Here is an 18702-nt window from a genome sequence, read left to right as displayed (position 1 = left end):
TTTGACAGCCATCCACTGGCCCAAACACACCAGAAAGTCTGTATCATATCAGTGTATCAAATGCTGATATGCAGTTATCCTTTGACCAAGATCCACTGTGAGTATATATTTCACTGAAACATGGAGGAAATTACATGTAAACTTGAAAATTTGTGTACTCTACTTTGTGCACAGATAGGTTAATCTGTAATATAACCACTGAAGTGAGCCCACAATGGGAAACACTGATTAGGAAATGACCATTCTAATCACCAATCTTTCGAAGGTTCTGAGTAGTTAAATGTGTAGGAGGTATGGATTTGCAAATCTTCAGTGCAAACCCAGTGGTGGGGCTTGCTTGCTTCAATGAACCCCCAGGCTATACCGGCGGTAGCATAGCTAGCTACCGGTAGGGTCTCCCATGCCGGGCAGGCTGGGGGGAGAAGCCAGACTAAGAAGCAACTGATCAGCGCTCCAGGATTGCTGGGGGAAGACTATGCTGCATTGTATAAAACCAGGTATATTATGTAAAACCAGGGGTAGGATGGACACTGGAGCTATGAAAGCAACCATCCTAGGGGATGGAGACCCTGAAACCAAAGACCTGGTCCTGCAGGTTGGGGGTTAGTTGTGGGGCTGACATCCCCACCCCAACAGAAGGCTCGGAACGATGGAAGCAACCGAAGACGAAATAAGCACAGAAAAATGGACTACGAATTTGGTACATGGAACACTCAAACTCTCCTGAAAGCTGGAGCATTGAAGACACTCACAAAGCAACTCCTAGCTTATAGAGTGAAGATAGCTGCCATTCAAGAGACAAGATGGAGTGGCAAAGAGGAAGTCTGGGACACAAGATCACACACAATACATTTTTAGTAGTGGCAAATCAATAGACCGGAAAGAAGGTGGTGTGGCCTTTATGGTGGATGCATCAATAAGAAACAGTATCTTGAAATTTACCCCAGTAGATAGCAGGTTAGCCTCTCTAAGAGTGAAAACAAAACTGTACAACATGACAATTATAAATGCCTATGTTCCAACTGAGGACAAGAATGAGCTGACAAAAGACCAGTTTTACTATAAGCTTGAACAACTCTATACCATCTAATGATGCAAAAATGATTATGAGTGACCTAAATGCACAAAAAGACTTGGAAGAAGCTTACCAGTGAACAATTGATTTACAGAGTCTACATAAAGAATGCAATGAGAATGGCCAACAACTTATAGACTTTGCAACAAGAAAGAATATTATAATCAGCTCCACACTCTTTCCACGCAAGATAATACATAAACAGACATGGATGTCACCAGATGGATCAACGCTAAATCAAATAGATCATGTACTAATAGGAAAACGATGGGCATCAAACATAATAGATGTAAGAACATACAGAGGTGCCATTTGTGGCCCAGACCATTTCTTAGTTAAAGCCATCCTAAGATGCCTTATAATGAAAGCTAGAGCAGATGGTGTTCCCAAAGCTAAAAAAACTGCATTGAAAAACTTCAAGATGAAGAGACTAGTAAACAATTCAGATCATCATTATCAGACAAACTACAGAGTGAAGAAAATGACCCTACAGAAGACATAGAGGATAAATGGGAGTCAATGAAGAATAATGTCAAGGCAGTAGCTAAGGAAGTTCTTGGAACAAGCATTAAGAACAACAAAAAGGAATGGTTTGATGAAGATTGCAAAGAAATAGTTGAATTGAGAAATAAAGGTAGAGCTTACCTAATCTCAGCACGAAGATGTAGTGTCTCTTGTAACCCTCTATCGACCTCCATCTCTCTCCAATTACTCCATCCAAAAATCCCCGTCTCTCTTACTCCCCCTAGTTTTATTTCCCCTATTGTCATACATTCCCCTCAGTCACAGAAGCCATCGAACGTTTACCTAGCAAATGACTGAGTCATCATCTACCAGACTGCAAGTTTTCATATGTGTTCTTACAGATACCATGCATATTTAAGTCATCCAACAAGAAGAAAAAAGCAAGAATGAGAGAGATGGAAAAAAGAGGTACACACAATATGTTGGGAAAAGAAAAGGAAGTATATAACAGAGAAAATAATTAATATTGGAGAACAATTTAAGTCCAACAATACATATATGGCATGCATGTAAAGAAGAAAGATCAATCAAAGAAGGATTTAAAACCAGAACAAACTGTTGTAGAGATAAGGACGGGCTACTTCTGGGAGATAAGGGAACAATCAAACATAGATGGAAAGAGTATTTCTCTAGACTACTAAATTCAAAAACAGTCAGTGAATGCCCACAAAGAAACTATCAGGAAAAGAATTGCCAGGAAAAATGAAGAACCAGTGAACCCCCTACAAGGCAAGGATTTGAAAAAGCATTAAAAGCTCAAAGAAACAATAAAGCTTCAGGAATAGATGACATACAGCAGTGCTGTGGAAAAATGAAGGGATCAAACTCAAGGAGACACTCTTTCAATTGATAACAGAAGTATGGACTCTGGAACAAATGCCTAAGGATTGGCAGAGAAGCATAATTTGTCCAATATACAAAAATGGTGACAAATTGGAATGTAAGAACTATAGGGGTATTCATTCTTATGCACACCATATAAAATATTAATATCAATAATAAGAAGCAGATTGGAACCATATGCAGAAACAATCATAGGAGAATACCAGGCTGGTTTTAGGAAAGGCCGGTCCACCATTGACCAGATATTTACAGTAAAACAAATATTAGAGAAGTGTTGGGAAGGAAACATAGATGTCTTACAAATCTTCATTGACTTCCAGCAAGCTAATGACTCCATAGATAGAGAGATATGATAGGCCAATCCAGTGATGTTGCGTGAAGTAAATCATTGGGTGTTCACACCCAGCCTAAATTAAGAGAAAATTTTAACCTCCTCCCCCCCAGACCGATATGGGCTACAAACACATAGAAAATCAAGAATATCAATCGTTGATCACAATCAGAGAAGAAAACGCTAAATGTGAGTGACACTGATTAATTGCAAATTGTAGAATACAAGGAAAAAATAATAAAATTAATTAAAACCAGAAATATGAATATAATAATGCATGTTTTATGAAGAATACAAGCCTGGGACCTTGTATTTTGCTAGCCACTCTGCCAGAGCGCCCAACGAAAATCCTTCTATACACCTGCCAAGTTTCATGGAAATCGGAAGGGGACACTTAGTCTTACACTTGTTAGTCTTACACTTTGTAATTATATAACACAGAATATATTATAATGTTTTATTTTAATTTTTAAAACTGTAACTGTAGAACAATTGTATAATTTTTGTATAACATTTATCTTGTTAAATGTGTTAAAGGTTTCATCCTGGAATGGAATGTCTTACATTTATGTGTGTTTCCATTTCCAATACATTCGAATGAATACATATTTGTTTCAATGGAATTTAGAAAATCACCTCTGACATTTTATGTTAAACAAGTAAGATTATTTTTGTGCACAATTGTGTTAGCCGATCTATAGCAAATTATTTTAGGAACAACACTTGAAAAAAAAATCTTGTAGGACTAACAAATGAAAAATTTCTTTGTAATCGAAGATCATAATACCTTTTAAGGTGTGGTAATATTATAATGGGATTGAGATAGGAAACTATCGGATCCGGAACTTTCGGATCCGGATCCACAATTTTTGGATCCAGCTTTTTCGGATCTGGATCCGTTTGGTCATCCCTATTTTTTCCAGGAACAGGGAATTCTGAAGCAAAAAACTAACAGGAAGGGGGAAAAGGAGAAACCTAGAAATTTGCGGGATATGGGAAAACTAGATACACATTGATGTGCTAAATTCTTTTTTCTGTTTTTTGCTTGTAGGAGAGCATAAACATTAGAAATATTAAGATCTCTGTTTTCCGCTTATGTATGAACTCAGCTGGTAATAATTGAGCTAAAAAGTGAAATAAACAAGTAAATAAATAAATAAATGTTAATGAAAACTGAAGATTGAACCAATTTTACAAATTTCATGTCAAATGTGAACCAAATATTATTAATTACATAGTCTGTGATTCAAACGCTCTTCGAACAATGTACAAAAAGCCTATTTATGATCTTTTAGGTGCTAGATTTGCTTTTACACTATCCTAAGAAAGCACTTACATGTCCTTTGATAGAAATTTCTGGATATATCCCTACAATTTGTGAGCACTTCTTTTATATTATATATTGTATATTTTTTTTTACTAAATATAGGGAATTTTAAGGCAAGAGAGGGAATTTATTTATATCCGAAAGGGATATTCCCTCACAGTCCGAAAGATCACTGCTTTGAGCAGTGACTGATTTTGGATCTGGTTTCTTTTTGTTTCCCCCTTCTTGTTGTGTGTTTGTTAAAGTCTCAAGGTATTGCTTTTGCGAATTCCATCTATTGAAAAGTGGACTGTCGTACCCGTGCTGTGGTGTGATAGTGAAGTGCATTATGGAATAAAATGAGTGTGATTGTGTGGTGGGGTTGAGAACTTGTTGATCACGCCGTTGTCCAGCAAGGATTTTGCTGCTAAGAAGAAACTTGTGGATATAGGTAGGCCCACCCCTTCCTTCTCTAGCAGACATAGTAACAGAAACGAAAAATAAAGTAGTAACAGAAACGAAAAATATAGTAGTAACAGAGACGAAAAATATAGTAGTAACAGAGACGAAAAATAAAGTGCGCCGATTTTGCAATTCATGGTACGGAGCTGATACTTGGTTATGCGGTTGTAAAAAGTATTCAACACTTTTCTGTTTCCTTTGTTTGTTTATTATTATTATTATTCATTTTATCTAACTTTGCTTATTTTTTATCGATACATTACTCATTGTGATAGGAATAAGACTGACTTAATTATCAGTTGAAATGTAGGAGATACACAGCCTAGCAAAGAAAACACCAATCCCAGGGATATATCCAGAATTTTTAATTTGGTGAAAAATTCCAGGGAACTGTTCTGAAAAAAATGTTGGGGGAGGTCAATGTGGGTGGATAAATCACTAACCATGTCAGCCCAAAAATAAGCACAACGGGAAATAACCTTCATCATGCTAGACTTACACTGTTGGAAAGGTCACTGCAGGCAGCTATGAATTGATACCAGAGGCTCTCTACAATACAAATCTACACAAATAGTTGGATATGCAGACAATATTAACATCATGGGTAGATCACTAAGAAAAGTAAAGGAAGTGTTTAAGGACCTGACTGAGGAAGACAAAAAAGTTGGACTAAAAATTAACGAGAATAAGACAAAGATACTAATCCAGTCAAGGAAAAGCAGAAACTGTGAACAGAACATGGTAATAGTAAACTTTAACATCGAAATGACCAACAACTTCTCATACCTAGGCACTAACCTGAATGATAAAAATGAAGAAATAGCAGAAATACAAGAACGTATTCAAACAGCAAATAAGGCCTATTTCTCAATATTACCTTTAATCAGATGTAGAGATGTCAATTGGAGAGCTCGAGTGATGCTATACAAAACACTCATTCGTAGTATTGTAGTATATGGATGTGAAGCATGGACTCTTACGGAACAAGCTGCTATCAAACTTGACTCATTTGAGTGTGAAACCCTCCGAAGGATTTTTGGCCCTATTCAATCACAAGGAGTGTGGAGAATTAGATATAATGACGAAATTTACAAACTTTATAAGGAAGTACCTCTTTCCATATACATAAGAATAAAAAGACTAAACTGGGCTAGCCATGTAGCGGATCCCAAAGAAGATGTTTGGAGGAAATATGGGAGGAAGAAGACCTGCAGGAAGACCAAGGATCAGATGGGAGGACAGTATCCAGAAGGACGCAGACTCCATCCTTCACACCAGAAAGTAAAGAAGAGCAGCCCAAGACAGAACATTCTGGAGGAAGAAAGTTGGGGGGACCATGGCCCAAAATCAAGCTGAAACACCATCGGTAACAGGTAACAATGCACACCCAAAGAAAGTCTGCATAAAGAATAATGTCACATGTTACTTTTCAATAATTATTATGAGAAACAGTTTTCACAAGATGGTGAGGGATCCTAGTGATTCAGTACAAACCAATAAGTATAAAGAAATACACGATGACAACAAAAATGCATAAAGGTATTATTTGGGGTTGTGACTTTCCTTTTAGAAAACATATGTAAAAAATTGCACTGTCTTTTTGTACTTTTTCGTCATTAATTATTCTATTATTACGACTTTTCTCCCTTAATTTCATAGAATTTTTAATCAGATGAATATTATTTAGTACTTTTACAAAAGTATATATTTGTTTTCAGTTTCCAACAATGTGCTTCCACAACAGAAATTTCCAATTGTTGGACTTGTCAAAGGCACACACTATCTGCTAAGGGTTACTGCTCACAATAATGCTGGTTCTACTATTGGAGAATATGATTTCACCACTCTTAATCCAACAGGAGGTGAGTTGTTAATGTTTATATGAAATATATTATTTATAACATCCATCCCCCCTTCCCTCCCCCATTATCTGCAGGGTCACTAATTTGGATTTCAATAACTACTAATTCAAAAATTGAAGCCAAACATCACACATGTGTACGAATATCATTATACGGGCCTCCCCCATGGTGCAGTGGTAGCGTCATTGCCTTGTAATCAAGGGGTCTTGGGTTCGATACCCGGTGGAGGCACAAGTGGTTCGGATCCCACTTTAAACTGTAGGTCCAGTCCCGATTAGCCTTACTGTGCATAAAGTGGACTTAAAACACCAACTCAACTCGAATATCATTATACTGCAATATAACTGCTGCAAATTATTAAGGAAATCCTTTTGGCCCCAAAGCACAAAGTTAATGATGAGGACAATCCTGCCAAACTCAAAATAAGTTATGAAATGCTTTTTTTGATATTAAATGAACTTAATTTATTTAGTCATGTGTGAAGTTGATTGATTTGATTGATTGATTAACATTAAAATTATAGGTGCATCAGTGCTTATGCCATTCCTCCATCATGTCATACAGAGAAAATCCCCTTATCAAAACTTAATACGTACATGATAGCGCTTGTGAATTAATTTTAAAAAATTGGATCATCAAGTCCTTATGAAGACTTGATTCAATAAAAGTGTCAGAGAACTTGAATCTCTATACCTAAGATAAAAGCTGAAGCACTTGGAGGATATTCAATACACAACAGGATAAAATGCAGGGTAATGCACATCCCCATCAAGGATTATACTGACAGTGGGTCCAGACATCAGAGCCTCGTTGGCCTATATGAATGCAGTTTCTAGGGTATACTATGAGGAAGATATGTTGACATTTTAGCACCTTCTTACACCTCCGCAAAGTTGGCTGAATGCTCAACATGATCATATCATGTTGAATTGCTGGGCTTTTAACCACTGTTTTTAGTTTCTATTTACATATTTATCTATATTTATATGTAAATAGACAGTAGTTTGCTCTTCACCCTGAGGGTAGTGCGTTTGATGATTTGGTTCATTATACTTCACATTTCTGTCACTTTTGGTTAATTGTGAATATGAGGATGAGTGATGATATGATGAAGGGCCACTTGCAAAGAACACTTATGCTTAGGCTGGGATTCAAACCCGGAACCCCTGCTGTCATAGCATGCTAACCACTAAGTAGTCACTGAATACATGATGTGTTTGGGGAAGGCATACATATTCATTGTTATCGTGTCGAGTGTGATGTGAACAAGGGGCCTTTATTGGTGGCTGAGGCTCAACCTCATTTAGTGATCTGATTTGGGTGTAAAATGCCAGAGAGGATTATCATTGCAATTGACCAGCCTCCACCATGCAAGAGAAGTTTGGAGTTGATACTTGGAGTAATCAACTTGAAAGCAGCACTGAATGAGAAATTTCAAGTTGATTACTTCAAGTATCAACCCCAAACTTATCTGGCATGGTGGAGCCTGGGCCACCACAATGGTTATCCTCCCTGGCATTTTACATTCAAAAATAGGTCTTACCCAGACCACTAGATGAGGTGGAGTCTTGGCCATTGATAAATAATCCCCCCCAGGCACTCTATTTATATCATACTTGACACTATAACAATGCATATGGACACCTTCCAAAACAACATCATGTGTTCTGGCGCTACTGACTGATAACAAGTTAGAGACAAACACACCACCCTGAGGATGAAGGCAGAACCAATCTCTGAAACGTAGGTATAAATAGAAACTAAAAACAGTGGTTAAAAGTCCAACAATTTAACATGAATCAATCACCACAAATCATATCATATCAATTCATGAAACCAGGGATCGAAATGGACTGGAGCAGACCGGAACAGCATTCTGGTTCATGAATATCTGGAACCTTCTCATTTTATCTCATCAGAAACGAAGTGTTTCAGTTTGTATATTTTTTATATGTTTTACTACATTTTTCTATTCAGTGTGAACTAAATTGTTAATACTCTTTAATAGTACATATTATAGCATTCATATAAGCTTCACCTCTACATGGAGATGCATTGTTGCTGTGAGGAAGCTTAGCAGAGTATGATGGTGTCTGTGTTGCCCTAATCTTTTGTGCATTGTGGTCCTCGTTTTAACTTTTTATTTGTTAATTATTATTATTTGTTGTGTCTTGTGAATTTGATTGTTCTGATAAAGGTATCCTCCTGCACAAGATCTTTACACAAATTCAGGTTATCTTATTATGGTCATTCCTTTTTTTTCATTCATACTTTCTTATTTTTTATTTTCCCTGATTAACGCAATGGTATAAAATGGACTGGGCATCCTAAATCAAACTCAAATTAAATCGTTTGTGCTGCATGCCTCTTTATATTTCGAAATGAGACAAAAATGGCAACACCATGTTAACGAAAGTAAATGAAAATTTCCATTTTGAGCCCTATATGAAACAGAATGCATGATTTTTTTTAGAGAGAAACAGCGATGGAGATACAAGTTGTTCATGTTTCTGGATTGTACATGAAAACAGTTTTAATAAACATTAATTAATAAGAAGCTATATTTAACATATAAAACATAGCAAATAATTCAGATTACCCAGCACCCTATGTATACTAACTAAATTTCTCTCATTTATGCAGGATTACTTTTACCAGGAAATGCAATAACGGAAGGACCAGATGAAACACCCTTTTATATGGATGCTCAAATTATTGCTCCAGTTGTTATTTCAGTTATTGCTGTGCTTGTTGCCATTGGTGGAGTCTGTTTCTGTCTTCGAAGAAGTAAGCCAATACTTTTCTCTGTACTTTTATTTCTATCATAAATCATTATTGAAGTTCATTAGAAGCATCAAAGTTAGCCTATTCACAGTTGCTTACTGGCTTTGACAATTTCATAATGTGCACCCATAAAAGTAGAATCAGAATGGAATGGAAGGAACCATTTTTTTATGCCCTAAATAGTGGCATATTCTGAAAATTTGACCTGGCTTACCACAACGATTCTTATTTATTGTGTATATATATTGTACCCCATTTTAGATTAATTAGATGTAATATAAATAAAACACCAATGCAGACACGCAATTAAAACAAAAAAAAATCCGACAACTTCAAATTTTCTGGCAATTTCTATATTTTTCATACGAGGCGCATCCAGAAAGTAAGTTTCCCTATTTTTCCCCCGTGAAAGTAAAGATAATGAGCCGTGTAAATTGTGCATGCGCAGCAGAGCTAAGACGTATCAATCATATGCCAGGCGGACAGATCCCGCCCGGCGCCAGTAGCGAGGCAGCAGTGGTCCGAGATGGAAGCTCGTATTCCTTTTCCCGCCGCATGCGAGGTTCGGTCGGTGATAAAGTTCCTCAATGCACAAAGCATTGCGCCAATTGACATTCATCGTCAGCTCTGTGAGGTCTATGGGCCGAACATTATGAGTAACCAGATGGTGCGTCGCTGGTGTCGGCAGTTTTCGGAAGGTCGTCAAAGTGTCCATGATGAAGAGCGCAGTGGGCGTCCGTCCCTCATCACTGATGATCTGGTTGAGCTGGTGCGGCAGCGCATCGTAAAGAACCGTCGCTTCACGATTACGGAGTTGAGTAGCCTTTTTCCACAGATATCGCGATCCGTGTTGCATGAGATTGTCACGCAGCGCCTGCTGTTCAAAAAATTGTGTGCCAGGTGGGTGCCGAAAAACCTGACACCCGAACACAAAATGAAACGTTCAGGAGCAGCACTGACATTCCTGCAATGGTACCATGATGACGGCGATGATTTCCTCGACAGGATCGTCACGGGCGATGAGACGTGGATTTCGCACTTCACCCCGGAAACCAAGCAGCAGTCAATGCATTGGCGGCATAGTGGATCTCCGGTCAAGAAGAAATTCAAACAGACGCTGTCGGTACAGAAAGTGATGTGCACCGTGTTTTGGGACAGGAAGGGCATTTTGCTCATTGACTTCCTCCCCAGAGGTGAAACGGTGAACGCTGACCATTACTGTGAAACACTAAGGAAATTGCGACGTGCCATTCAAAACAAGAGGCGTGGCATGCTTACTGCAGGTGTTGTGCTCCTCCATGACAATGCTCGTCCACATACGGCTCGGCGCACAGCAGCTGTTTTGACGAAATTTGGCTGGGAGTTGTTTGATCATCCACCTTACAGTCCTGATCTGGCTCCCAGCGATTTTCACGTTTTCTTGCACCTCAAGAAATTCCTGTCCTCTGGTGAGCGTTTTGGCAACGACGAAGAGCTGAAGACGTCTGTCACATGCTGGTTCCATTCACAGACGGCAGAGTTTTACGACAGTGGGATCCAAAAGTTGATACCACGATACGACAAGTGTCTCAATTCTGGTGGTTGCTATGTTGAAAAATTTCTGAAAAAGCTGAATTTTTGCTGTACCTGTTGCCAATAAATGGTTTCCTGAAACTGTGTTGCTTTTTTTTTTAAAAAATAGGGAAACTTACTTTCTGGATGCGCCTCATAAAATCTCCAGTTTTACCTAAAGGTCGACATAGATTTCCCTGTATCAAGAGAAATTTCCCTTCATGTAGCAACACTGCCTGTGTCAAGCACAGCACAGAAAGCAGGAAGCTTGTTTTAATAATTTGCATAATACATAATGAGCAAATAACCCATATGTTACATCTAAATGTATAAAAATACATGAAACAAGTTGGTTCACCAGCAGTAAATGCAGTGACATGGAGAATATGCTGCTGGCCTTAAATTTCCAAATTCATCCTAATGCCTAACAGTGTAAATGTAAAGAAAAATAAGAAAAAATCAAATTCTATACATAAGAAATTTGGACCACCAAAACCCTACTTTATGACAAATAAACCTAAATTAATAATGCACAGCATAGATCATAAAGTTAGTTCTATTTTGTTAGAATAGGTTATATTGGATTTTTATTATGTTAATTGAGATCTTGTTAGCTCGGGTTAGTGTGTTTTTGTTTTTTTTTAATGTAGGTACTTTGGATTTATAAAGATTATTCAACTTTCTATATCTTTCTTGAAACTGGTTTTAATAATCTTACTTCTGTATCAAGTCACTGCTGAAGCTACCCTATTTCATCTCATGTTCTTCTCTTCAGTTTTGTACTAATAGTGTATACATGTATGCATAGTTGTGTGGGTTTGTCACACATTCATGAAAAATTCCAAGAGTTTCCATAATATTTAGTATTAATTTAGTAGTAATATTTAGTACCTATATTTTGTTGTTTGTTAACACGTTAACTGCCACCTCGGTCATAATGACCAAAACTGGTGCATATCAATCAAGCCATGTTGGGCATTATGACCAAAACATGTGGCTTGACTTGGTTGTTCCTAGGGCACCATCGGTCATGAGTAGAGCCCGGAAGTTCAGGCATTTATTTTCGTTAAAATAGGCAGGCAAAAAGGAATTTATAATGTGGAAAATAGGCACTAAAAATGGGAAAAAAGGCAAAATAAACTGAAAAAGGCACATTTGAAAGTCACTTACTTTTATCTATAATTTCTGGCAAAATGTTAATGAAGCATACATAAAACAAGCAAATGTAGCTGGACTCATTTCAATAACAGCATTTTCACCTTTTAGAATATCACAAATTGTTTTCAATTGTTTCAAGTCATCATTTGCACTCACTACCCATTTGCACTTTTCCACAACAGCTGACCCCTTTTCTCCTGACACTTCCATCATCTGCTGCATAGATTCCTCGAAGATTTTCATGGATGCTACAAGAGTCTCACCTCTTTTTTCTAGCTTTGTAATTGTCTCTGGCAATGCACCATAATGTGCAAAAATAAACGACAGTTCATTCTTCAGTTCTGAATAGCACAGGAGTTTTTTCACTTCACGAATTGAAGCCGCTTCATTTTCTGGAAGAGCATCGATCACTTCACTGATTTTTTCAAAGGTGGTTAGCATAATATATAGCTGCTGATATCCAGGTTCCCCATCTCGTCAAGATTGGTTGCGGAGGTAAACTAAGCTCAGGTGCAACTTCCTGAAATGTTCGGGTTAGAGAGGGAGATTTCAGAAATATCTTCTTTGTGTTTGAAATCAACCTGTCCACTTCTGGGTGCAACACTAACTTTTTCGGCGATTCTGTGCATTGTGTGGGCTACACATGTGATATGAAGCATGTTCGGGAAGAGAATTTTCAATGCTATGGCAGCCTTCTTTATATAGGGAGCTGCATCACTGATAAAAAGTAACATGTCATCATGATGTACACCATCTGGCCACAGCAGAAGTAGGGAATTTGAGAATAACTGAGCTATTGACAAACCATTGGCTCTCTCTACTTGTTCTGACGTGAGAAGAAAGGACGAGGATTCTCCGCATGTTGGTTCCATAGTTCATATGATGACGTTGGCTATTCAGTGTCCCATAGCATCAGTACTTTCATCTGTTTAAATCCAAACCTTCTTTCCACCAACTTCAGCATGAATTCTTTGCAGAGCTTCTTCGTAGCAGATGCTTAAATATGTTTTCCACAGCGTAGATTCCGACGGCACCGTTTCTTTAGTGTATTTCTCCACGAATTTCCTCAGTGACTTGTTTTCCACTTTCCAGAAAGGTATCCCTGCTTCCATGAAAGCTTTGCACAGTTCAAGAGAAAACTGAGATTTCCTGTTGGATGAAGTGCCCACATGTGATATGAAGCAAGTGGCCGCGGTGGCTCAGTCGGTAACGCGTCTGACTACCATGCTCAAGGTCCCGGGTTCGATCCCCGGCCGGTTCAAATCCGGGAACTTTTCTAACGGTGGAAGCGGCCCCGGCGCCCACCCAGCGTCGAATAACATGGGTACCTGGGGGAAACCCTGGGGGGTAAAGGCGGTCAGGGGCGTGATACTGATCACATCACCCCCGCTCACGACCGGATCAAGAAAGTGTGGGGCGTTACCCCCACACCCCCTATACGCCTTCATGGCGTGGTGCTATGCACAGGGGAAGACTTTACCTTTACCTTTTATGAAGTGCCCACTGTTGAAATTAGGGATATCTTCTTCTGTCCAACCTTTTTGGCAACTGCAGTTTATGTTTTGCTGTTGACACATGCTGAGATATAAAGTATTTATTCTCATGGTTGAATGTTTTTTCACATATCTTGCAGAGAAGAATAGTACCATCTGTCAAAAATGTGTTTTCACCAAATTCATGCACGTAACCATGTAACTTACCACTTAATAGCACACTAAATTTCGGCATGATGACAACTACACGATCCTTTCCTTCCAAAGTGCAGAACTAAACTAAAGATAGAGAACTTGATTTTGGAATCCATGCAAAGGCCCTTGGGCATTAGAGCTGTTTCTTGTCAATAACCTCCTGACACGGACGCTGGAGGTGATGACATAATTGTGCAGGTGTTCTGCAACAGGTTTTCAGCAGTCAATCATTCACAAGGACATGTTAACAGAAAGGCAATATCTTAACTCAGCATGAAATACTATTTTTTTTAAACACACTTTTCTCCTTCAGCAATGTTGAAACATACGTGAGTTCAATATTACTTAAATAAGGCGAAAATTATTCACATAATAAACTGAAGAAAAATAAATGCCAACAACTTTTTTTGAGAGAAAAATAATTTATTTACACATTTTTTTAAAAAAATGTTCAAATTTAATTGAAAAAGGCAAAAAAGGCATTATAATTAAAAATAGGCAGTGGGGTCCCAAATAGGCAAAATAGGCAAAATGAAAAGGCTTCTAAAACATTCAAAACAACATAAAAAATGTATATCCGGAAAAATTTTATCAATATATGCAGTAGATAAAAAGAGGCATTTTGCCAAACTTCCGGGCTCTAGTCATGAGTATGCCTGACAAGACATGGGAGTCAAGTGCACATTAAAAGCTGTTATATTTTTTTACAGGAAAAAAAGTGAAATTTTCGAATTTGCGAAATAAAGTCCAGTAACCACTTTGGCACAGGAGGAAAATTGGTGAACCCACCCTGGCAGAGAATGCATTAATATCACTTTTCTTTCCCTTTGGAACAATAAGGATGAATGATGATTATGTGGAAAGACCAATTCAATAAAACTTTACATCCTGGCCAGGAAATGAACCCAGGAATCATCAAGTCCTATAAATCATAGAGTTGACCAATCAGTAAGCTTGCTTACCAAAGAAGCAATGTTTTATGGTAGTGTTATAATTTAAGGATAGGCCATTGTGAAATTTTACCTTGTACTGATAAAGTTCTGATGTAACTGATAACCTACCAATCCCATGGCAAATTCTCTTTGAACAATCTGGCTCATTCACCTCCTTTATTAATTTGTGTAAATAAGTGACTATGTCAGCTTTCAATCTTGCCACTGAAGTACCCAGGTTTGAGTCCCATTCTGGGCATGGATGTTCTTTATGAGTGTAATAATGACAACAACAGCCCTTGAGGACTGCCGATCTCACTCAAACATGTCTTAGCAGATGTGTTACTAGGTGATGTATGGTCAGCACAATGAAGCCCCAGTCGTCGTCATCGTAGGTTTCCCATAACCAGATTAAGCTACTCATCCATAGCTCCCCAATTTCCTCATAATGGTAGGTGGCCACCAGTCCCACACACTGGCCAAAATCTCAGGAGAAAAGTTGTTACCCTTCCCCCAGGAGACTCGAACCAGTGTGCATACTCCCAGAGCCTGACACCTTAGACTGCATGGCCATGGTGAGGAAATGTTTATGAGTGTCCTTTCATAAATTTCATCTATTCATCACTCATCTTCATCATCACAACTAACCAGAAGTGGCAAAAAAAGTAACATAAAATAATAAAAATATGAAATAGAAAAAATACAGAAGTGACTGTAATGAGTACGTAATACCTTAGAAAGAGAAACTATGTATTTTGAAACTTTACAGAACCTTATAGTGCATGAATCGTACCTTTTATATACATAAGAACAAATACAAAATAGCTATTGCAGGCTATTTATAGAAATATTTTATTAGTAATATTATCAGCAACTTTATCTATAAACTAATATTAATAGGGTACACTCTATAGAGTATAGAACAGTCAATCTGTTCTAAACCAATTCTAGATAAAAATTTGCAATAATCCAATATAGATTAATACATTTTCCATAGTAATTTTAGCATTTCTTTCTTTCTTACTTGTTTTGTTGACTAGGAGTAAGAAATGTACAATTACTATTATATATCTTTTTTGGAATTGAAATATTTTGCCAAGTCAAGTAGTACTTTAATAAAATATTTATTTTCTGTTTCAGAGCCAGAACCAGAAAATATTAGCCTTCAAGATTCACAAACTGCTGCAGCATTAGACAACAAACAGAATATGGAGCAGCGGGAACAATATTATGCAACTGTTAGAAAACCACTACCTTCCCCTATTCGAGACATTAGTACTTTAGAGAGAATACCAGGTAAAGCATTTATATTAATTTCATATTTTGTTTATTTGTTACTGTTTCATGTTAATCTATAGAAAATCATGTCAAAAATATATTTGTATTTCTATTGTTTAACACTTTTCCAGTAAATTAACCTCTAGATTGCTAAAAATTTGTTTTTCCATGTAAACTACACAATGTGCCTGAAGCAAATATGAGTGGAACCTCAATTATATGCTGTTTGATGGCCTGTAGTAAAGATTGTATTAAGTCCACTTCATGTGCAGAAGCTCAGCAAAATTGGACTTATTTTAATAGGATATGAACCACAATCTGCCATCATCAGGAATCGAACTTATGATTCCTTGAATACAAAATAATAATGTTAACCACTATGCTATCAAAGATGTTGACTTAAGAACTGATAATGCAGGAAATCTATGAGACATTTTTATATGTTGATTTATTGGAAATAGAAAAATATAGTTTTTGATATGCAAAGATGTTAATTCTGGGAACAGAAAATTGAAGTTCCACTACATGTTACAGAAGAAATATACCCATTTCTGCAAGAATAGTATTTCATAATAAAGCTTTTTTTTTTCATTTTTTATCTGTAGGCTAAAATACACACACACACATACAAGAAAAATGTAACATGAATGGTTTTCCAGTATTGGCCCACAGGTCTTATATCTTACTTGTAAACTCCTATGGACTACAAGTGCAAGAGTTGGTGGAAGGAGATTAGATCCATTAATCCTAGAATACAAAAACCTTGTGTGAGAAATGTAAACACAAACCCCTCGTAAATTTTACGACTCAATTTTATATTTTTTTAAAAACCTACTTAATTATTAAAAACTCAATATGCTGACCAAGGCAGAAATTTATTTTATTATAAAACATAAACTAAACGTAACGTTTCAACCTTCTAGCAAGGTCTTCTTCAGACTCTGCACCAAGTACATTTGTAGTACAAGTACATTTGTAGTACAAGTACATTTGTACTTGGTTCAGAGTCTGAAGAAGACCTTGCTAGAAGGTTGAAATGTTACGTTTAGTTTATGTTTTATAATAAAATAAATTTCTGCCTTGGTCAGCATATTGAGTTTTTCATATCATGGGAACAAGGCTTAATGGTGTTTTAATTATTAACTTTTTATAATTTTTATGTTTGGTGCTTTTAGTTTATATGCTTATCATTTTAAAAACATATATTTTGATAGTTATTTTAGGCTCATTATTTATTAAAAATATATATTTTTCTTACAGGTCTTGGGAAAGAAAGAAAAAAATAGGGTTATGATTAATTTTTTAAAATATAAACAAGAAACTTTTCATGTGTTTGAGAGTTAGTTAACTGTTAATAATAATAATAATAATAATAATAATAATAATAATAATAATTATTATTATTATTATTATTATAACAACAACAACAGCCCTTGAAGGGCCTAGACCAATCTCCGAACTGCCAGTCTCCCTCTCACAATCCTACCTAGAGGTGTGGAAATCTTCAACCGGTAATGGGGTGACGTGGGGTTAGCACGTCAGCCCCAGCCATTATAGAAGATTTCCGAGACAGGGTTACGCTACTCACTCGTAGGTCCCCAATTCTCTCATGATGGTGGGTTGCCACTGGTCCTATACACAAGCCAAGAACCCAGAGACTGAACCCAAATGGACTCGAACCTATGCCCCCATGAGTCCAAAGCACAGCTCCTTAGATCGCACAGCTACGAAGGAGGACAGTTAAATGTTATAAAATGTATATAATATCTTGTGATACTAATTCACAACCAATTTTACAAATAGAAATCAGTTAGGTGCAAACTTGAGTATTACAGTTTGAAAATTTAGAATTTGGAAAATGCTATGCTTCTAGATGGAGAAGGAACCCTTGCAGGGCTAGGATGTATATTCAGTATGATTACGAGTATGATTCTTCTAGTCATTTTCTAATCATAGCATTTTGTCATTCTTCATCTTTATCTGTCCCGGGGTCGATATCGAGTGGAGTCACATAGTGGTTAGGACCCCCTTTTAAACTGTAGGTCCAGTCCCGATTAGCTTTTGTGTGCAAAATGCAGACTTAAAAACAAACCCATCTTTATCTGCCATGATTTTTTGTTATCTTCCTTTCATCAAACACAAAATAATATTATTAATAACAAAAATATACAAGAAAAAACGTAAGTTCACTTATGAGAAAAGAAACTTATGTTGTCACAAGACCCTCGTAAAAATTATGATGCACCCTCCCATACAAATGCATTCAAACAGCATAGACGATTGTCCGACTGTTGCCTTTTAGGAAGGTACTAGGATGGGGGATGTGTGAGCTAGTGGGGTTCACTCTGGACAACTACAATCATCTATGTTGTTTCGTAAAGTTATGAAGGTTTTGTATTCTAGGGTTAAACAAGTTTCATTCATTTGTACTTGAGGCTTGACCACATTACGTGACAATAATAATCTTTCTATGGCCGACCCCTAGACATTGGAATAAGGATGACAGAATTCCTGAAGGTACTGAGTTGAGTTGAGTACAAGGCTTGTGCAGCCAACTGAAGTTTCATTCTCCCAAATATATATGAGATTCATCATGCTGTGATGGTATTTTCTGAAGTCAATGTATGACATAGAAACCATTTCTTTCATTTTCAATTATTTGTCCTTTGCCAGTGCTTTTGGCTGCCAGATTAACAAATTTGATCAAATTCACTATCTTCAATTGTGGCTATTTCAGATCTTATCTTGTCTCATTTTAAAATCTAGTGGAATATTGTTTTCAAAATAGATCAAGAGAAGAGTGCTTCTGAGAGAACTGTGACCTTAAATGATTAAGAGCATCACTGTAAGAAATGTGTATGTCTTCATTGTCGACTTCAATGTTTCCTGGATTGAGCTTTGTAAATC

General features: G+C 37.1%; 1 protein-coding gene across 1 annotated transcript in view; it reads left to right on the top strand.

Annotated features, from left to right (window-relative positions):
* Window positions 1-18702, top strand: part of LOC145981412 (cell adhesion molecule Dscam2-like) — an 842890-nt gene that overhangs the window by 806617 nt on the left and 17571 nt on the right. Inside the window, 3 exon segments of the mRNA XM_083114650.1 lie at window positions 6261-6404; window positions 9048-9191; window positions 15658-15813. Of these exon segments, the coding sequence (XP_082970776.1) occupies window positions 6261-6404; window positions 9048-9191; window positions 15658-15813 (444 nt within the window).

The sequence above is a fragment of the Lepisma saccharinum genome, chromosome 2, assembly GCF_977018435.1.
Source record: "Lepisma saccharinum chromosome 2, izLepSacc3.1, whole genome shotgun sequence".
Lineage (NCBI taxonomy): Eukaryota > Metazoa > Arthropoda > Insecta > Zygentoma > Lepismatidae > Lepisma > Lepisma saccharinum.
Note: the sequence above shows the minus strand (reverse complement) of the source record. Positions and strands in the feature narration are given on the sequence as shown.